At 50.5% G+C, this 22,046-nt stretch overlaps 1 protein-coding gene across 1 annotated transcript in view; it reads left to right on the top strand.

The window, feature by feature from the left end:
* CHST13 (carbohydrate sulfotransferase 13) overlaps positions 1-15,724 on the top strand; it is a 29,643-nt gene extending 13,919 nt beyond the window's left edge. The window contains exons 2-3 of the mRNA XM_086846934.1: positions 10,133-10,209; positions 13,536-15,724. Of these exons, the coding sequence (XP_086703060.1) occupies positions 10,133-10,209; positions 13,536-14,381 (923 nt within the window). The 3' untranslated portion in view covers positions 14,382-15,724. The remainder of the gene's footprint in view (positions 1-10,132; positions 10,210-13,535) is intronic.
* Positions 15,725-22,046: the final 6,322 nt, after the last annotated feature.

The raw sequence follows: 22,046 nt of genomic DNA, 5'->3' as shown, positions 1-22,046 counted from the left end.
TGCTGCAGAAGGGTTTTTCCCTTGGGCTTATGCATTTGGTGGAAGGAGTTTGGAAAATGCTTCTTTCCCTCTTGGCTGAGAGGTTTGTACTGCTGTGCCTCCCAGAAGTGAGCTGTGTCACCTCAGTTCAGTGCCTGTGGGTGCTTCAGCAGCAGAGACATGGGATGAAAATGGGGCCTGGGGATGGGGTGCCACATCACCCCTCGGGAGCCATCTATGACTGCGTGGAGTTTGCCTTAAGTAGCTTCCTAAGAAAAGAAGAGTCATTTGTGCAAAAAGGGGAGATTTCTGGGCAGGAAGGTCTGTGTGATAGAGACTGATAGGGGCCCTCCCTTGGCTCCACAGGAATGTGCTGTGTTATAGCCAGGTACTGGAGAAGAGGAAGAAGATGGACCATTGTTCAGCCTCCATCCCTCTTCTGCACCCTACTATGGATGCTAAAGACGAGCAAAAGCAGGGAGCACAGTGCCTGTGGAAAAGCAGGCCACATAACTTTCTCAGTCTTGCCTGAGAAAGTGGCCTGGGAAATCATAAGGAGGAATTAAAACAATCCTCAGAGATAGAAGACAGCTCTGCAGGTGCTGTTTGTCAGTTTCTTGTTTTCTTGCAAGAGAAAGTGGAGGGGTGGTGAACCCCACTGACCAATGGTGGTGATGTGTTAGTTCACTAACCAATAAGAGTTTTACCTTCCTGTACTTTCACTTATCGGTCTATAAACGAAGATCTGAGGTAATAAACCTCGCTCTCCTGTTCAATGCACAAGAGAGTCCGTGTCGTGCTTCTCGCCGTTCCCAATAGAGCAACACTCTACCCCTCATCTTGCCCAAAATGGTACTTTATCACTGTGGCTAAAACATCACTTCTGTGTGATCCCAGTGCCTGTGGAGATGCAAAACTACCCTGTCACATATGCACACATATGTGGGTTCACCCATCCGGGCTGATTGGAGAGAAGATTTTTCACCCCCTGCTGCAGCTCCTTGTGCGTGGGCTGTTCTCTGTGTAAACCTACTCATGTGCACGTCCTGTCTTGCCCTGCTCAGGTTTGCCCTGAGCTGCTCTCCTTGTGGTTTATCCCTTGGTGTTGTGGGTAACCTCCTCCCAGTATATCTCTGTTTCCAAGTGCTGGGAGGTGAGGGGAGGTGGTGGGGTTTAATTTCTTGGTTTGGCTGTTTCGAGAGGACTAGGGGGGATGGGAGAAAATGTGAAGCTCTGGAAAGAAAGAAAGCCTGAGATAACCATTCAAGCTTCCCTGTACTGCTGGGACTCAGTTCTGTCTGATCCAGCCAAGTTCAAGTCACTTGGTTTAATTTCTGCTAAATGAAATATCATTAAGTCAGGAGCCACCAAATGGAGCCCCTTTGCCATGGGGATATCCAGGCTGACAACATCTAGACGCTGGCTATGCTTCAAAATAGAATTGTATGGCCCAAAACCAAGCTATTTGAGGTGATTTCTGAGCCTGAGAGTTAGGGTGCAGCGCTGGTGAAAGACACTCACCCAGTGGTTTCAGAGGGACAGCTGAGCTTCCTGGTGCCATGCCAGTGCCTGAGGGTTGTGGCTCAACTGGTGACATGGAGGAATGCCACTGAATCATCTGATGGCTTTGCAGGGCACAGGGATGTGTCTGCCTGCTGATCTGCTCAGGAAGGCAGAATCACAAAGGTCCTGCCCTTCTCATATGCTACATTAGCCTGGCTGGGCTGTCTGGGAAGGACCTGCTCCAGGACCCTTGCAGGGATACAACAATCCTGGCCCTTGGCTCTGCTCTAATGTCTGAAAATGCTCTGGAGCAAGCATGGGGAAGGTTCTGCTGCTCCCCAGGATGCTGCAGGCTGTCAGTCTGCTGTAGGGAGCAGGAGGGGAGCTGGCAGGGGAAGGTCTGATGGAGAATTATTCCCGTTCCCGATCAAGTGAGCTGAGACAGACGTCTCCAACAGACTCTCTGCCGCCTGTACCTCAGCAGAGAGACATGCAGAGCAGCCAGCCCTTCCCAAGGCTTGGCCCACAGAGCCAAGGGCAGGCTGTCAGGAATTACTTGGGTAATACATCACTGGCTTGTTCATCAGCAAGGAAAACACTGGAAGAGGCCGGTGGTGGGTCTGCCTGTGACCACACTGCATGGGTCTGTGTCAGCTGGCAACCTGTTACCTGTGTCAGTGCTGAGCCTCTGCAAGAGGACATTGTCATGAGGCAGAACAGGCTGAACAAGGCATAACTGGGGAAAAGCACCATGAAAAGAGAAGCAACGGTGGGAAGGGCCACGGGTGCATTTCCTGAGCTACAGAGGAAGTTGGTCTGGAACAAGAAATGCTTGTTTGTTTTGTAAATATTAGAGTTACAGAGTCTCAGAGTTGATGCCAGCTCCCCTCCATCACTCCTGCTCACCACTCGCTGGCACAGCCCCAGGATGAACAAAAGAGGTCAGGTACAGCCTTTGCTCCACAGGGATCTGTTCTCTGCCACGTGGAACCTGTGCAAGGTGCAGACTGCTGATACCTGAGCTCTCCTTGGGGAGAGCTGTTGTGCCTGGGACACCCAGGGAAAAGACCAGAAATCATCTCTTCTGGTAATTTGCTATGGGGCTGGTTGCTTTTTTGCCATTGCTTGTGCTTGTCTGAGTATTGCTGTGACATGTTCTCTCTCCCCAAAATTATTTCTTGTGTATGTGCTCTGCTGCCTGTTACGTACCAGAATGGGGCATGGATGCTGCCCACTCCCTCTGAGTGTTCTGGGTACAGACATCTGGATGGGCCCTGGCACTTTCACCTCCTTCCACTTGCAGTTCCCCAGCAGAGGTGATTGTGTCTGAATTCACAAAGATGAAGGATGCATTTAAGCAAATCAGTCATGTGGCTCTATTAGATTTCTTTTCCTAAGCTTTTTAATTAAGTCTCTGTTGTCTATATCCTTGATTTTCTAGATGCAGTAAAAATGAGCAGTCACAAGAATCCAAGGAGATTTGATTGCCTATTTGAAGCCAAAAATTTGTTTTGCTTTTGGAGCCAAAAAATTCCCATTCCCAAATCAAAACCTTTCAGTAAGAAGTAAAATAAAAAATAATTCCCAAAGGTCCTCCCTTAGCTCTGTGAACACCAGAACTGCCACATTGTTCTTCAGCCAAGAGTAGGATGCGAGAAAGCAAATGGTCACTTATTTTATCATCTTGTCCATCAAAGAGAGGTCACTGCCTTCCACAACATTAAGGCAGTAAATGAGTCTGGAGTTCGCTGTGGGATCCTGGTGTTGGATTCTCACATCACCGTAGTTTTGAAAAATATCTGTATTTAAAACCAAACGAAAGCAACAAACAACAATCAACCTTTGTGCTTAGACAGAAATTAAGGAAACGTGTTTTCCACCAGTAGGAGCCCAAGCATAAAAGCCAGAGCTTCCTAGAATTAAACTGCTTTCTGGAGAGAACACTTTTTGACCCTAGAGCTCTGATCCTTCCAGTCAGGGCTTTTCACATGGACCACTGAACACTGCCAGGGGTTCAACTGGTGCTTCCATGTGGGATTTCTTGGCCTCCATGTGTTCATGCATCCTCATGCAGTCTGTGTGTCCAGCTGCATGTCTCAGTCTTTGCTATCAAACCAGGAGGGAAAGCTGAGCTCAGACTGCAAGAACTGTCTGTATCCATCACTGCTGCTGCCAAGCTCTATTTTCTTTTTTACTTTCTTTTCCCCTTTTTTTTTTTGTGTGTGTTCTGTTTGGATGTTAAAATCTAAAATTGGACAGATTTAACAGCCAGTGGCTGCAGTTGGGGTTTGGCTTTGACTGGCACAGTTACAATATCCTCTCAGAAATTCTATGGCAGGATCCTCCTCTGTGTCTCTTGGGTGCTTTATTTCAGTAGTGAGGAGCCTGTCTTTGTGGAGTGGCATCTTTGTGGTCAGGGGTGTGTGAGCCGTGACTGCTGAGGCTGAAGCACTCATTGATTGCCCCTGGCAGGTCCTGGAGAGGAGTCAGCAAGGTCTGGAGAAGCTCATTGCTGTGCCCACAAAGAGATCCAGGTCCAAATCTCTGGCTCTTCCAGTGACTGACTTAAACCAAGTGCTAACCCCTGTACACTGCAGAGCTCTGGTTGTTGTTCACCCTTCTGGTAGTACAGTTATTTGTTTCCCACTGTATTTTCTTCCTTCTCCCATCAGTTCAGCTGCACACATGCCATGTGTGCCAAGCAGACAGCTCCTGTCACCAGTCCTTTCTCCTTTGTTCAAATCAGATACCATTGAAAATATCACCTTTAATTTCAGAACTTCTTCTTTGGTGTGAGGAAGAGCATTTCCTTCCAAGAGGGTCTGCCCTGAGAGCAGAGCTTTCCTAGGGAACAAAGGAGCACCTCTCCCACTGCCCTGCTGGCATTTGCAGGCTGTAATTTACACTGATCATTTCAGGCACCACAATTATTTTTTTCCTCTTTTTTTAGGTTTTGCACAGACACAACAGGAAGCAAAGCTGGGGCTGTGAGACGGCAGCAGGGAGGCAGTGGTGGGGTCAGGATTAGCTCCTCAGGGCCTCTGGGGTGCCTGCTCATGTGCAAGTACATGTGCTGTCTCTTCACTTCCCTTGGCTGGAGACCACTGGATCTCCTCCAGGTGTTAACCCTCTCCAATGTTTCATTTTGGAGATCACATGTGGAGTTTTTGACTTCTTGTGGCTGCAGGATAATATCTGGAAAGCCTGGAAAATATCTGACAGCTTCATCCTCAAGCCCAAAATGAGTTGGGGTTCCTCCTGTTGCATCCCAGCCACTCACTCCCACTGATCTGGGGTTTCCAAACCTCTTCCTATCTGGCACCTGAGCAAGTGGGTGTGAAGATGTCCTGCATGTGAAACACCTGCCATCCCTCTCTGCTGGTCTGTTCCCAGGGGGTGATCACATCCCAGCTCAGCCCATTCCCACATCCAGCCCCTGGCACCTCCCATGGCACAGCAAGTCCTGGGATCACCTGGCAGCCCTTCTCAGCAGCTCTGGGTCTGCCTTGGTCCCAGGAGAGCAGAGCTGTCAGTGCTGCAGATGACAGTCACCAATGCTGTGGATAATAGCATATGGATAATGCTGGTTTTTGCTGTGATGGCAGATATCTCACCTGATTTGTTTCAGGGCTTCATTTACCTTTTTTTATGACTATCACACTGGCAGCTGATGGCCCAGAACTAATGTATCTGGGACCTCCTGCCACTTCCAGCAGCAAAGTAGCAGAAACTGCTGAATTCCAATATTGTGAAATTAAATCCTGTTAAATTTCACTCCCCTCATCCAGGATGAACTTCAGTTTCCCTGTTGGTGTTTGTCTTTCCCTGCCATGGCATCCTTTCTCAAGTCTTTGGCCATCATCAGTATCTTTCTGTTTTTATGGCAACTCCTTGTCCAAGTATTAATCCCAAAGCTAATCTGGGAGGTATTTTTCTAGAAACCTGCCCTCTGCCCAGTATTTCTCATTTAAGTGCCACCTGCTTTCTTGTTGCTTGTGACCTTCACAGTTCACTGAATAAACTTCATCCTCTCTGTCTGAAGTCCTTGTTCCCTGTGTTGTCTCTCATGCACTGTGTGTATCTGGGTGAGGATCTACCACATAGGCTTGATCTACAGCAACAGCTTATTTTATTTACAGACAAGTTTGCATGTCTATGAGCTGTGTCTGGTAAGTGCCATGTTGATTTTCATTCTTAGTTATTTATTATCCAGTTGCACCCACATCTTTTAATTGCTTTCTTTTCTCCAGACTGTTTTCTAAAGCCTGGGTAATGCTGATGTCAGCCTAGCAGGCTTGTTGCTGCCTGAATCCTGTCTCTAAGCCAAACTCCTCAATTCACGCACTGGATTTGCTGTTGTGGTTGCAGAGAACCTCCCTCCCTTTTTAAGGGTCTCTGCAGCCAAAACAGCATATTCTTTCACTGCTGCTTCCAGAAGTCTGGAATAGGTATGATCCAGTCTTTCCCTCACCTCACACATGTCTGGCTGTCTTTGCAATCATCTAGTACACCTAAATATTCACAGCTTTAAAGTCTGTTCCCTTTTCCAAGGACAGCTGGCAAGACACTGAAGCCCCAGGTCCTGCTGCGGTGTTGATGTCACACTGTGAGAGAGAAGCTTCAGCTGTGATGGGACAGCACTGAAATCTGGGGTACAGGAGGAAAGAAAGGAGGAAGTGTGATATCTTCTTAAGCTGCAAAAGAAAGCCTGAAATCCTTGTAGCACAGAAGACTCAAAAATGTGCCTGAGCTTCCTTTCAGGCTCATCTTATCCAGTGATTTCTGGTCAGTGTCTCTGCCTTAGCACAGTGGTTTTGGTCTCCTGCTCCACATCACTCCTATTCCCTTGCCTCATTGTTCAAAGATTCAGAGAACAAATGTGGTACTTCCTTCTGCCTGTGTGAGTGAAAAACACTTCAGATTTGGATCACAGGCATGCACTGTGTTGATACTTCTCACCCAAATAGTGATCCTGCAGTTGCCAAGTGTTTTTTCCTCTTTAGAAAGTTGATATGCCTTGGCTAAGTGATGTCCCGGCTTTCAGATGCAATTGTGGCAATGCTAAATTTCCAGGGATTACCACTGCATGTGGTGGAATTTGGGAACCTCAGTAACAAGCTATAAAGTCAGGAGAAAAACCAAGATTTGAAGGACTTGGCAGCTCCTCCATGGTGGAATATCCTGCTGTACTCAGGGCCATGGTGCCAAATTGCAACACAAACCATTAATTCACTCACATGATACTCCCTCCTCAACACTGTCATTTATTTTAGTATTCCTTGGCCTTCTCAAACTTTTTGGGAGTCCCAGGAGTATTCCAGAGATTGGTAAACCAATGGTACAGGGAATGGTTTGCTCTTGCTCTCAGCATGAATGAGTGGAATAATAGGGATGTGTAAATTCCAGCCATCAGGCAACAGGGAGGGCTGGGACAGGAGTGTGTGAGCAGTGATGCTGCAGGTGCTGGGGCTGGTGAACAGGGGGTGGCCACAGCCTGGGCTCATGGGGCAGGGCTGTGTCGGGTGTCCAAAGCTGATCTTGGTGGGGTGGACTCCATTAAATCACTGTCTCCAGCCTGCTGCTGGCTCAAGCGGCTTGCAGCAGCCCTGGCCTGCTTACCATTGTGAGAGCCAGGTGATCCCAGATGTTTTGGGGATGCTTTGGGCACAGACAGCCTGGACTTGTCTCTGTTCACACACCTGCAGCCTCCCTGACCAGCCTTATGGAGCATGGACACTCCATCCCATGGGACACGGCGGATGCTGCCCTGCTCCTGCACGGTGCCTCATGGAGGTGTGCAGGGCCACAGCTGCATCTGCCACAGGGCTCCACCCTGGCTCCAGAAGTCACATCGTGGCCCAGCCAGGATCCCGGCTGCTTTTCTCCTCGGGATGCCGTGCAGACAATTTCTGAGCAGAGAGACTTCCTGCAATGGAGCCGTGTAAAAACCAAAACCTGCTGCCAGGCCAGGCCTTGCTGTGAAGGGTTTGGCAGCGCCTGGGGCAGGGATGGTGTCATCGCTTTGGAGCCGTCAGGATGCAGCCAGTGCCGAGTGCCGGTGTCTTCCCCTGCCAGCTCAGCACTCCTGGCCTCCTCCAGCTGCACGGGAGCAGCCTGGCAGGGATATTTTTTTTCCATTTTTTTTTATGTCTTCCCCATTTTTTCTGGAACTCTGTACAGCAAGAGCATAGCAGGGATCCCAGGGGGTTTGCTGCTATCCAGAGAAAATGCCTTGTTCTCTGCCAGATCTTGTGCTGGGGAAGGGCTGGAGGAAATCTATTTTGCAGCGTTTCTGCTGGGACTGTTGGCAAGCGCCCTGCAAAGTGCAGCAGCCACTGGCCAGGCTGGTCCCTCTGAAGAAAAGAGGACTGAAGAGGTCAGAGCATGGCTGTGACCTGCCTGACCTTTGCTCCTTCCCCTCTTTACTGCAGATTTGCCTTTTGTTGAGCCCGGAGAGCCTCCTGCCAAGCCAGTGTTCCTCTGGGGCCATGACCTGACGCTGCAACAGGCACCGAAGCCTTTCCCTGGGCCATTTCCACGCTGCCCTGTGCAGCACCAGCATGAGCTATTTGCATTTCTAACAGCCTTATGTCAGCCTGAACCACCTGGGGTTTGCTTCTGTCCCGGTGAGAAAGGTTCTGGCTGATGCACGTGTTAATCACAAAAAACAAACGCCTCCACGTTGTTTTACTAAATATAGGAGCAGTGTCTGCTGCAAGGCACTGCTGGCAGCCCTCAGCGGGGTCACAAACCTACATCCAACAGGAGTTTATCAGCCCCAGAGGGGAAAGGGGCTCAGGTTTAATGCTCTCTGTTTGCAGATGTGAGCTGCAGTGAGTCAAGTTTTCAAGGTCAGTCTCGTTCCCTGTCATTTGCAGAGGGCTGAACCTGGAAGTGTGAAACGGGGCTCCTCTGGGATGAGCATCTCAGCCCAGCACTGCATGTTGGATTTTCTGCTTATCTCCCACTGGCACAGATGCTATTTCACCCTCCTGTGGGGTAACTGATGTAGAGGATTGAGGAAGAAAGTGTACCTTCTTGTTGAGCCACATCTTGATCAATCCAGTGCTGCAGGATGTGTCACTTCCCACAGACGCGCAAGCGTACAGGCACTGCTGATGAAATCTGGTGAGGTCAGGCAGTCATTTCCTCCTAACTGCAGCTCCAGGAATGAATAATGTTTAGCTGAGACCCTGGTGACTTTGTGCTTTGGAGCAGTTTTCATTTAAGCAAAATACAAGCATGTTAAAATGAACTCAGGATCTGGATTTTTCCTTCTGGTTATTTTGGTTGAACAGACGCCTGGGACACGTATAACAAATTTGGGGTTGTTTGGTGACGGTCAGTGAATGAACAGATCCAGAGCCCCAAACTGTCATGCGAAAAGCTTCTGTTAGAAACCTTCACATTGCCAGAAATCTCTTGTGGCAGATGCTTTTTCCAGGAACTTGGAGGACTGGAAGAGCCTCCCAGGCCACAGTCTCCTGAACAATGTGTCCTATCTTCCCCTTCAGAAAAAACACAGTTCCCCATTTTAAAACTCGTGGTGTGATTCCTTCTGTGGAAGCCAACTCCAGGGCTGCACAGCCCCCATGGTTACAAACCTTGTCATGTGGAAACTGTCGTGGCATCCTCTGCCAATGGAGAGAGTCAGAGCCAGGAAGCAGAGGCTGGGTGAGTGGTGGGAGAGCTGCTTGAAGTTGCTGCAAGTGAGAGCCTGTGCCCCTGCCATGGCTGGCTCCATGCGTTGGCTTTGGGATATCCAGGCCACACGGTTTGTCTCCACTCTGCTGGAAACAGGTCCCTGAGGGGACCTCAGGGGCTGAGGAATGGCAGCTGAAGCAGATGCTTCCTAGCCTGGAAGGTGGTTGCATCCCCAAATAATTTATTAGCATGAGAACTTGAGCAGCTGTCACTGATTGGGTTTCTGGTGCCACATCCAGCCTTGGGTTTGGTGCTGCTGCAAATGGACCTCGAAAACAAAACAGCTGATCTGCAGGGCAGGGAGGGGGCAAGGACTGCCTGGGCTGCTGTCTTCAGCTTCCAACACCAGAGGAGAGGCTGCTGGTTTAGAAGGGAAGAAAAAAAAAATACAAATAGCAAATAAGAACTTCAATTGATTTACCAGTCAGACAAAGCACGTGACCAATTTGTGTGCTCCTGTCTGTGTCTCTGAGCCTGGAAGTGCAAACTCCGAGCCTGTGGGAGCTCAGCACAGAGCTGCCAGTGCTGGATCTGCCCCTATCTCTGCCAAGCACAGAGGCTATCTCACCCCTCACAGGGCTGTGGCAATGCTGGTCAGGGTCCTCTCTCCTCTGGGTCATTCCCTTGAGCATACAGCCTGGACAAAGTGGCATTTCCCAAAAGCATATGGATCAAACTTTTCCTAGGAGCTCTGGGAATTGTAACTGTTACCTTTATTTACGGTGTTTTTTTAGTTAAAAAATAGGTCTGAACCTTTAGAGTCCTAACTGCAGATTTTGTTATAAAGTAAAGGGGAGGGAAGAGCATTGCTTGAGAAGCACTTCCAGTGCAAAATGGGTTTGTCTCTTCTTGGGAGAGGTTGTCTTATCCCATCTTGGGTATCTCAAGAGAAGGTGAGGGAAGCAAACCCTTCCAACCCCTCTGATTTTCCTCACTCCTTTTTCAGCCTCTGAAGAGATGAGATCCACCTGGCAAGGCAAGGCTGGTCGCAGCCCACTCCAGGCCCTGTATGAGAGCGACCAGGTAAGGGGACAGGGACAGAGAAGTGCTGGGATGAAGATCGAGTGGAGCACTGAGTTCCGACCCTTTCTTCCCCTCCTCTGGTGTGTGGGACACTGTGCCAGGTCCAGCCACTCCCAGGATCCTTGCAGCTGAACCTCTGGATGTGTCTAAAAGACAATACCACACTGCAGGGAGGAGTAACTTGATAAAAACTGCTTATGACCCTTGCTGGTACTTGGGCAAACATTTTAATTACTAGTGGTCTGAGCCCTAGCCAGGCAAACCTTGGAGACTTTGCCATCTGAACATTTCAGAGCCAGATCTGGGCCATCATAGCAGGGCAAGGGCATTGCTGCCCTTTTTGAGCTAATAAATGACAGATGTTTCTGTGCTAGCTGCTACATATCTATGCATGCACATAGGTATGTGCACATATATATGTTTACATAGATATAACTGGACTCAGCCATGGGGGATTTATAATCCTGGAACATCTCGGGCCTCTCCATCACTCTGAGCTGTGACAGCTATTCCTGCTGAGAAATGAGCAACCAGGCACAGCTTGGGCAAAGAATCACTCCCCTCCAGGTGGGCTTAGTGGGTCCCTCCCTGTGCAGGAATCAGGGAAGGTGTCCTGCTTGTCCTTCACAGCAGGACACGTGGTCAGAGCCGTAAAAAGAGTTTTGTTTCTTTCTGCTGCATTTCCCTCTGGGCAGTTTTCCCCTCATTCAGCCACACTTGCCTTTGCAGAGGGATCTTCACCCACAACTTCCCTGCAGGAAGCTCTGTGGGAAGCCACCCTCCAACGGGTGCCATGCCACATGCCCCAGCCACCAAATGTGCCCTGCACCTCCCCTGTCCATGGGGCTGGCAGCTGTTGCAGCCCCAAGAGCAGAGGGCGATGCTGGTGGTCCCTCAGTGGGCTGCCATCCCTGCTGCCTCCCCACTGCCCGTGGGCAGTGCCCAATGCAGCCAGAGTCAGATCTTTCCATATGTGTTGCTTTGTGTTATTGTCTAGGTTGATGCTCTGATGTCTGTAAGCAACCAAAGTACGTTTGCTCTCTGAAAAATGGCAAATATGGACTCCCTTGGCCGTGATGCCAGCAAACCCTGACGCTGCTGGAATGTCATGGTGTTATTTCCTTAAAAGTGATACTTAATTTCCCTGGCTTTTAAAGAGAAGGAAATGAAGGGAGCAATTTTGGTCTGAAATAACTGCAAGACATGCATTTATTCCAGTGGGTGGCTGCTGAAAAGTAGTCCCATTTATTTGTTGCCATGCCTGCAGACAGTGTCTGTCTGTCTGTCTCTCTGGTCCAATAGTTTTGAATTACGCCAGTGCAGGGAAAAACACCTGAAAAAATCACATTATTAAAATGCTTCTTTTTCTAAACCCTTGCAAAAAGGTTTTCCAATTCTAAAAGCTGACGGGGAGGCTCCAAACAAAAGAAATTGCTACTGAAAGGTTTGGCTGTGTTGCAAGGCAGCATGAGAATGCTTCTTCAGCTGTGGTTATCACCTCCATAGGTGCTGTATTTTCTTTGTAGCCTAGTAGCCAACAATGTCAGAGTCATACCTTGCTGGCAGTTAGCATCTGTTCACCTGAATTTCCTTCATTTTTGCATTTTCCCTTATCATGTTCCTGTTGGAAGGAGTAAGGATAGGATACTTTCTCCTGTCCTCGTCTCAGACTCCTGCCCATGCAGGTTCCTGGAGAAACTGGTTGGTAAGGTGACTTGGACTAGGTTATTTCTTTTGTGGAAACAAGATCCAAAGGAGTCTGAGTGTGATCCATGCCTTGCAGAAGGAGCAGTTTGCTCAGATGTTCGTGTCTCTCTGAAGATGACAGGTCTGCTGGATCATCCACAGGATGGACAGTTTGTCTTAGTATCCCATCTCCTGGCAGGAGCTTTACAAGCCCTTATAATTGCCCCTGGAAACACCTCACTGGCCCCCAGGGAGCAGTGAGGGAGCACCTGAAGCCTGGCAAAGGGTGTCCTTTAGCAGGCCTGGGCAGTGACAGCTCTCAGCAGCCATGTAGGCAGCAAGGCCTGCCCTTGCCCTTCATCTGGAGGTTGCCACATCTGTGCAACTGCAGAGGTGTTTGCTGTGGTGCCCTCTGACGCTGGGAGGATTGTCTTTACAGCCCCAAAGTGGGAGCCACCGTGATGTTGGGAGATGGTGGCCTCTGCATGGCATTAAAGCCACAGCCCTGTGGGGTCAGGGCCACCCTGGGTTAGCGGCTGCTTGGTGATGCCGTTTCCAGATGAGGCTGTTGGATGTTCCCAGCAATGAGGAACATGAAATTTCCCAACCCTTGTGAGCAAAACAGGGACATGGTGGGCAGGAGGAGGAGGGGACGTTCCCCTTCTGACTTCCTGGAAATGGTTTCCTGCCCCAGATGTTCTAATGACATTTTGGGATTTCTGACAAAAACCATGACATGAAAGGTCATGTCCCCAGATCTGAAAGGGGGTTTCATCTGGGTCAGGGTTTAAGGGACTCTGGGCTTCTGGTAAGCCAGTGCAGCAGCTGCCAGTTCTTGATGTGATGGTCAGAAGGGTTAAAGAACCATGTTCCTTGTCCCTGCAGTGAAAGGAATCTGACCAGAGTTGAGGCGTTGGACTGGGCTGTGTGGAAAAAGTCCCTCAGGAGAAGGAACCCAAAGCCCCCAGGAAGGGCTCCATCACCACCTACTCAGCTCCTTGCTCCTCTCCATCATACCTGCCACCCCACCTCATCTCCAGCTCCTCCCCTGCTCACCAGGGTTTGATCATCAGCATTAGAGACCATTTCCATTTGCCTTTCCTTGGCAGGACACCCAGGCCGTTTCTGTGCAGCATGCCCGAATGTGTGTGCCGCGTTTCTGCCCTTGGCTGGGGGTTCCCAGCAGGCACACGTCTGTGGGTGTCAGTGCAGGGCAGCGATGCCCCATAGCAGCAGGAGCTGTGCAGGGCCCTGTGCCAGCAAACAAGCTGTGCTTCTGTCCCTGGGGCACGCATCCCCCCGCACTGGTGTGAGGGAGAGCGCATTGGCCCAGTGTGTGTGTCTGCTTTTAAAAACTGCTGTTACTGACTCTCTCTGCTCTGCCTGTTCTTCACTCACCCCCTTCAATTTTTCTCCTCATCACATTTTGTCCTTTCTTTTGATGCCAGCCTATCCAAGGATTAAGTGCACCAAATCCAGCTGGGTTCAAAGTGAGTGCTGTCTCCAAAATCCCACGTGGGTGACTGACCAACCCAGTAAAGGGGAAGCAGTGGGGACAACTGTGGGCCAAGTGTTGTGTGTAGGCCACAGTCAGCTCGGGCAAGCCGGTGACCATCTCTGTTGGGTTTTTTCCTCCCCAGTTTGAGCAGTCGTCCCTGCAGGCGGTTCACCAGCAGAGAAGGGAGATGTTGAGCAACGTCTGCAGCCGTTACACCCGCAAGCGGCGTCTCCTGCAGCCGGATGACTTGCGGCACTTGGTGGTGGATGACACGCACGGGCTGCTCTACTGCTACGTGCCCAAAGTGGCCTGCACTAACTGGAAGCGGGTGATGATGGTCCTGACGGGGCAAGGCAAGTACCAGGACCCACTGGGAATCCCCGCCCATGAGGCCCACGTCCCCTCCAACCTGCGCACCCTCTCCGAGTACAGCGTTCCCGAGATCAACTACCGCCTGCGCAGCTACCTCAAGTTCGTCTTCGTGCGGGAGCCCTTCGAGCGCCTGGTCTCGGCCTACCGCAACAAGTTCACTCTCAGCTACAACACGGCCTTCCACAAGCGCTACGGGACCAAGATCATCCGGCGGCACCGGCAGGAGCCCAGCGAGCGGGCCCTGGAGCGCGGGGACGACGTGCGCTTTGAGGAGTTCGTGTACTACCTGCTGGATCCACGGACGCAGCAGGAGGAGCCTTTCAACGAGCACTGGGAGCGGGTGCACTCGCTCTGCCACCCCTGCATCATCCACTACGACGTGGTGGGCAAGTATGAGACCTTGGCCGAAGATGCCAACTACATCCTGCAGCTGGTGGGGGCCGACGCGAGCGTCAAGTTCCCGGCTTCATCCAAGACCACCAGGACGACAGACGACATGACAGCCCAGTTCTTCCAGGACATTAGCCCCTTCTACCAAAGGAGACTCTTTAATTTATACAAAATGGACTACTTGCTATTCAATTACTCCATCCCCTCATACCTCCGCATCCGATGAGGCAGGGGCTGCCGGGGATGAGGTGAGGGAGAGCTGGATAACTCTCACCTTGCCACAGTTCCCCTCCTCCTACTTTGTGCTCATCTCTTGGGTGACTTCTTCCCTGTGCCCTTTTATTAGGGTCTGCTCCACCTCCTGATGCCTTGTTCATGCATGACCTGGAGGAAGAACACTTCTCAAAACACTGGGGCTGGAGCTTTTCCTTCCCTTTCCCTCCCAGCCTTCAGTATCTACAGGGAATGGTGGTGGGACTGGACACTTCTTGCCTTGGTTAGGGACTTTCTATGAACTAAGAGACTCCTCTGTAGATCCAAATCTTGGGAAGGCTCCTTTTTCGGGCAGGATCCCTTCAGGTCTTTCTCCTCCATACTGGACTGTTTGGGGGCAGACATGGAGTCTCAGGAGTCAGAGTGGAGTGTATCAGAGACTTGCATAGAATCAGAAATAAAGCAATAATTTAATGTATTTTTTTCATTTTATTTAAAATTGCCCAAACTTTTTCTTTTTCTCTTGTTCTCTGTCCTCGTCCCGCTTCCCACGCCATCCCCTACTGAGGGGGATGTAACACACAGAGGTGTGTTACTCTGACCATATTTTTATCCCTGCAGGGATTTTTTGTTCCTCTCCTTCCACATGTTCTCAGTTGGGGTGCAAAAATACTCCAAAGACAGAGAGGAAAGGCTTGCAGCAGGTCCTCAGTGCTTTCCCCTGAACTGCCACAGCAGAGCACTCAGTGCCTGTGTATGCATGTCTCTGGATTTCTGGTCAAATCCATTAAATCCAGGCCACACACCTCCCATTTTTTAAAAGCAGGTGATAAAGTTGTAAAGCCATACAGACAGCATGGGTGAAGGTGTCGGCTCTGATGAAATCACATCATCCACAGTGTCCTGCCCATGGCCCTGCTGGCAGCACTGGCTTCTCTTTCCATGAAAGCATGGGCTGCTCCTGGGTGCAGCCCCTCTATAAAAGTTATAGAGTCTTTGGGGAAGCACAGGGCTGGGATGTGCAAGGTTGCTGTGGTAATGGAGAGATAATGTTGGACTGGACTGAAAAATCTGTGTGTGTATGTGTTTGTGTCCCTCTGTGTGTCCCTGTGTGTGAGAAAAACTTGAGGATAAAAACGGGGAGAGAGACACCTAGAGGGAAACAATCCTTTGCCTGGTTGCCTTTGGATAATCATTCCTTGAAGAAAAAACGGAGGAGGCGGTGAAACACAAAAGAAAATGACAAACCGAGCCCTAGGATTTTAAATTAAAACCAGTCCATATTTCAGTCTTTCCTCTTTTCTGTTTGGCCTTGGCTTGCTGGCTGCCTTTGTAAATAAACACACTGGTAATAGATGCTGTAGAGTGTGTCTGCTGGCTCGGCTGCAAACACTTGACTTATTAGTGCAATATAATGGGAGGTTTTATAAAACCACAGCGCTCTCAGTATCTGCAAAAAAATGGTGTTTCCATCTAACAACTTTCAGCTGTTATATCTTAACCTTTTCCCTCTCTGCCTCTGACTGGCATCTATATGCTGACACTCCCTCCTTGCTTGCTCCATTGGAGATTGGCTTCAGCAAAGCAATGAAAAAGAAAAGTAAATGGAGCTGCTGGTGATCCTGGAAGTGTGACTGATTCTCCCAATCTGCACTAGAGATCTTGAAGAAATGGCCTTTCTCATGCTATCTTGGTATCTCCCTGTCTAGCTGAAACACAAAGCACAAAAACAGATTATATGATGCAACAAATTTCATCTGCAGCGTTCAGGCTTGGAGTGCATTCCTCCTGCTTTCTCAGGAGTCTCGTGTTCCCTGCTTAGAGCTGCCTTTGCCTGGAAAAATCATTGTTCAAATCACTGCAACATCTTTTCATCGCTTTTGGTCATGAATCATAATTTGGGGTCAGATACAGGGTCATAAAGGGATGGATTTTTGGATGGTTGTTTGTTTTTATTTTTCCTAAATACTGTTCCCTGCTGGTATCTGTAAAGTGCTGATGGCACAATGAGTGGCAAGGACAGATATACTCACTCCCAGCTGTGCTGTCTGTGGGTGTTTAGACAATATCTGGCTGGCTGGGAGCTGCTTTGGGCTTTCTTTGGTGTGAAAGTGAGGAAATAGAAACCTCAGGGTTTTGTTCTTCAGCCAGGTGGTTTCTAATCTTTCCTGCAACAGTGGCAATGGGGAGGTGGTCCCAGCTGTGAATGGCTGTTTGATTGGCAGCCTGTCCTGGCATCCCCATCAGACCTGACCCACCGACCCAGTCAACAGCCCAGCCACGCACAAATGGACCAAACGCAGCCCTGCAGCCTTGGCTGTGAGCTTCTGAAGGCACTACCCTGTAGAGGTGTGTTCTGGGTCATGTATGACCTTTAGAAATACCCACCTTTGTGCTGATTCTATAAAATCCCAACATCCACAATCCAAACCATGTAGGTCATACCCTTGGCTTCCTCTCTGCCAAAATCCAAAGCTTTCCAAAGGTAAACCTAACCATGCAAACAGAGAAGAGGCACTATGTATTTCTGAAGCTAACACCTTCAACCAGGGCTGGAGCTTTCCAGGACAGCACATGCCAAAGTCAAATCCCTGGCACCAGGATGCTCTGGGGCCAACTCTGGAGTCGGGATGCTGCAGGGCAGGGATGCTGTGGGGTCAGGGATTTTGCGGGGCAGGGATGCTGCAGGGCAGGGATGCTGCAGGGCAGGGATGCTGCGGGTCAGGGATGCTGCGGGGCAGGGATGCTGCAGGGCAGGGATGCTGTGGGGTCAGGGATGCTGCAGGGCAGGGATGCTGCAGGGCAGGGATGCTGCAGGTCAGGATGCTGCAGGGCAGGGATGCTGTGGGGTCAGGGATTTTGCGGGGCAGGGATGCTGCAGGGCAGGGATGCTGCAGGTCAGGATGCTGCAGGGCAGGGATGCTGTGGGTCAGGGATGCTGCAGGGCAGGATGCTGCAGGTCAGGGATGCTGCAGGGCAGGGATGCTGCAGGGCAGGATGCTGCAGGGCAGGGATGCTGCGGGTCAGGGATGCTGCAGGGCAGGGATGCTGCAGGGCAGGGATGCTGCGGGTCAGGGATGCTGCAGGGCAGGGATGCTGCAGGGCAGGGATGCTGCGGGTCAGGGATGCTGCAGGTCAGGATGCTGCGGGTCAGGGATGCTGCAGGTCAGGATGCTGCGGGTCAGGGATGCTGCAGGGCAGGGATGCTGCAGGTCAGGATGCTGCGGGTCAGGATGCTGCAGGTCAGGATGCTGCAGGGCAGGGATGCTGCAGGGCAGGGATGCTGCGGGTCAGGGATGCTGCAGGGCAGGGATGCTGCGGGGCAGGGATGCTGCAGGTCAGGGATGCTGCGGGTCAGGGATGCTGTGGGGTCAGGGATGCTGCAGGGCAGGGATGCTGCAGGGCCAGGCCCGGCTCTGGGCAGCCGCCGCCCTCGCCGCAGGCACGGTCCGACCCTCCCCAATCCGACGGAAAGCGCTGGAGGACGGGAGCAGGACGGAGCTAGGAGGACCCCGTGTGACCGATGATCCCAACTACAGGCGGTGTAATTCCCTGTACGGGCGCTGGGAACAATATCTCTGAGGACTCCTGCTTGGTTGGGCTTTTTAAACTGTTTCACTGCGTCCCTTTTCCTTTTCAGAGGAGAAAATATCAAGGAGGCCTGGGCCATGTCTGAAATGTAACCGGATTTGGTTTTCTCCACCACTTGGAAGTGGGAATGTGTCAGTGGCTGATGTTCAGCAAGGGCATGAACAACAAGGGGATGCTGGGGTCTGCCCCCCAGGAGCAGGGCAGGGCATCATGCCCTCAGCCCTGTCCGAGCACTCCTCCCTGGGCAGGGAATGTGACCAGCAGAAGGTGCCAGTCCAGCCTCCCTGAAGAGACAGCTGTGGTGGTAATGTGTCCCCAGCCCCCTGAAAGGTTCCCATCCTGGCCTCAGGCTGCAGAGCTTGGGGACAAGGGACTCTAAATGAGTCTGGTTGATCCTGAAGTCCTGGAGTCCTGGAGTCTGGCTCAAGGCTTGGGAGCTGCTGAGGAGCTCTCAGAGCACCAAGGACACAAAAAACAAGAACAGCCTCACTTTGGTACATTCATGTGTGCACAAATGTACAAGGAGAATAATGATTTTGTTATAATGTATAATAGAATTACTGCTGGGTCAGTCTGTGTATTTTATATTGAGTAGTTACTTTTGTATATGGCTATAATACTTAATAGACATTTGGCTTATGTATGTCTACTTATGTGTGTCTGTGCACCATCCCATTTATTATTTAAATACTCATGTACCTCCAAGCATAAAAGAGAGCAACATTCCCTTGCTGCATTGTTGAGTTTGCCACAGTCCAGCATGGCTCAGGAGTTAATGAAGAGCCAGCCCCTTCCTCCAAGTGCCTCCTGCAGCTCCAGCCTTCCAAGTGTGGTGGGCACTCTGCCTGTGCTGTTGATTTTCCATGCTGTGGAGCTGCTGGCCCCATCCTCATGGCCCATGTGAAGCTGTTGAGTTTCTCCTTCCAGTGGAACAAAACAGAGCTTCAGTGATCAGGAGATTTCCTTCCAGACTTTCCTGTGCACCACAGATTGGGTTGTTTACCAGTTGGAGGATTAAATAGACATTCATGGAAGAGAAGGAAAAAAAAGTGTGCTCAAGTATGTCTTGGAAGCAGTGTCTCCCTTGAAGGAGGCTTTACAGATTTACTGTGTTTGCTGGCTGGCACTTTGGTAAGGAAGCTCCATCTCACAGAGAGTTTCTGGAAAATTACTGTGTTAGGATGGAGGCTGTGAGTGGAAGCAGTGTGGGGAGAAAAATAAATTATTTGGCTATCCCTGAAAACAAAACCCTGTTCCCACCTGCATGTCTGCTAACACTCCACATTTTCCTTTATTCCCACTAAAGTTTACAACAAGGAAATCAATCCACAAGCATCTCACAGCATTGGGTGGGTTTATCAGTCCAGGACCAGCACTGAGCCCAGAGGGGCAGATCAGCAGCCAAGGACTAAAGAGCAGCAAGAAAGAAGCTCTCTTCTTCCACCTCTTCCTTTTTTAAGGCTATGGCTTTTTTGGGAGCTGTGAGGACTAAATACAAATAAAAGTCACTGTTGGCTGAAACTGAGGTGCTGGTGACTCTGGCAGGGTGGGTCCAGCCCAGTGAAAAGCTGGCACAGTAATGACACACACACTGGCACAGAGAAGCCAGGCCCACTGCTGCCAGTGACTTCCCTGTTGGGTTCAATTGAAGACACACACCACTATGAAATGTCCCCACCCTGTCTGGCCTCTGCTACCCACACAAGTTTGCTCTGAAACTGAAACTTGTGGAGGAAAAGGGAGGCAAACAACCCCTTCCCCAAATCTCCTCCCTGACCAAATTACTCCAACACAACACCACAGGGAGCAGGAAACCAGGTAGGGCCTGATGCGATGTACTGAAAATTCTTAGAAGCTGAGGAGCCTGCAGGTATTTAAGCATCAATTTTCTGCTTTTAAGGGGAGGGAAGGGGGAGGATGTGTGGGCAACTCAGGGGCTTTTGGCCCTGCTGGGATGGCTGGGGCAGCTAGTGCCAGGGGACAGAGCAGTGCTGCCCACTCACTGGAAGGGCTGGGGGTGCTTTCTTAGAGGAGCAAGTTCAGGTGGAGTTACAGGAATGCCCATCCAAGCTGTGCTCCAGGGTTACATGTAAGCTGTGTTAGCAAAGGCCCTATCTCATTTGCACAAAGAAAAAAAGAGGAAAGAGTAAACAGGCTGAGCAGCCACATAACTAGCCTCTCACTGCCCTTAAAAAAAAGGAGAAAAAAATCCCCTTTTATTGAAACCATTTCCTTTGGTTATATCATTTCTCTCGAGGCTGGAAGCAATTTTAAGTCTTAAGTGCGTCTCCTGCACTAAGTGCTCACGCACGAGGCTGATGTTTGCCTGCCCACCAAAGGGTGCCCTGGAGAGCAGCACATCTTGCTGTACCCTCTTCATTTCCCCCCATCACCTCTGAGCCCCAGTGCCTCCTGCAAGGGGGGGAGCCCAAAGCCCAGCACAGGCAAGGTGCAGCATCGGTCACCTTGGCGCAGCTGAGTCCCACAAGGAGGAAACAGATGGCATCCATTATGTGTTCCCATCCCTGTCCTCTGTCAAGTGACAACCAGATTAAGCTGAGTTCTGCCCAGAAATCCCCCAGTGAAGGGACATGCCAGTGCCAGGGCTTTGCTGCAAGCACGCAGAGAAGCACCCATGCATTGGGCACTGGGATTTGATGCTGGATGGAAGAGTGTGACTGGGGTCCCTTGCACCAGCCACTGGCTCCAGTCTGAGGTCTCTTGCAGACCTGGAGGAAGCAGAGGCAAATCTGTGTTATTAAGAGAAAAGCAGAAGGAGTTCCCCATGTTCTGGATCCTGTAGAGGGCTGGGGTATCCCCAGCAGCTTACCTGATTCACAAGAGCAGCAAAAGCACCAAGCTCCAGAGAGGACCTGAGGCAGTGGGGACAATGCAGCACGCAGGAGCAAACATGGTGTTGAGGCAGGAGGAGCTACTTGCCAAGACTGCTCAAGCCAGTGCCAAATTTGAACTATTAAAGCTTTACAAAGTAAAGCACTAAGCTCAAGCTATTAAAATACATACATACATATCCTCTAATGCAGCCCCTCAAACTGGAACTGGCAGTCTGATGCTTTGCTTTCCCCACTGGCCCCTCAGCTGCTGCTGCAGTCCTCACCCACGGTGAGGACAGAGCTGGCAGCACAGAGGCTGCAGCAGGAGATAAAGCAGTGACCCCCGAGGCAGGGCAGGGTGTGCCTCGCCTGCTGACACCTCCCTGCCAGGGAGCTGCCCTGCACAGCCCCTGCTGCTCTGCCAGCATCAGGAAACTTGTCCTGCGTGACAAGAAAAAGAAGAGGAAGCCTGGAGAAAGGGGAGGCAACAGCTCTTGTTTTTTCAGGGAGTGCTTTTCCCCAGGCCTGGCAGCCCAGAGCTGTTCAGCTTTTGCTGTTCAGGACCTTCAGCCATGTGTCAAACCCACACAGTGGCTCTGGGACACCAGAGCAGAACAGGGAGCAATGAAACACCCAAGGCACTCAACACAGCTGAGATTCAAGTGTTTTAGAGCTGGCAGATCCTGGCTAAGGCATCTGTCTGCCAGCAGACTGGGGGATTGACCTCCCCTTTTCCCTTCTCCAACAAGAAGGCAGATAATTAATAAAGATGAGGCCTAGTGACATTTTTCAAAGGTTTGATCCTTGTCCTCAGCTCCTGACTTTTCAGCATCTTATTATCTGGAGGACTCTATTGCTTCTTCAATTTCAGTGAGAACTGGCTCCTTTCAGCCCCAGAAGCCTCCCTGACATGTCCCTGGTAGCACCAGATTGCCACCCTGGAGCAAGGACCTGAGGAGTCACTGCCACAGTCTTGTGACTGATCGTCACCCAGACCAACACAGGCAGCTTCTGGACTCATTCCAGAGCAGTTGTTAATGAGTGCATGGTGACTGTGGGAGAGACTTTAATTCTAACCTGAAACATGTGCATGACAAAAAGTTCTTGGTTAGGAAACACTGATTTTCCTGAAGCCCTGTTAAAATTGTGTTGTCCAATCCTGAATGGATGAGAAAAAAAGCAAGTATTTCTACCTGACAAGTTAGAACTGGAAACAGGCAGAGTCATGGCAAGAAAAAAGCAACCTGCAAATC

This window comes from Cyanistes caeruleus, chromosome 11 (assembly GCF_971803275.1).
Source record: "Cyanistes caeruleus chromosome 11, bCyaCae1.hap1.1, whole genome shotgun sequence".
Taxonomy (NCBI): Eukaryota; Metazoa; Chordata; class Aves; order Passeriformes; family Paridae; genus Cyanistes; species Cyanistes caeruleus.
The sequence above is the reverse complement of the archived record's forward strand: the minus strand, read 5'-3'. Positions and strand labels throughout refer to the sequence as shown.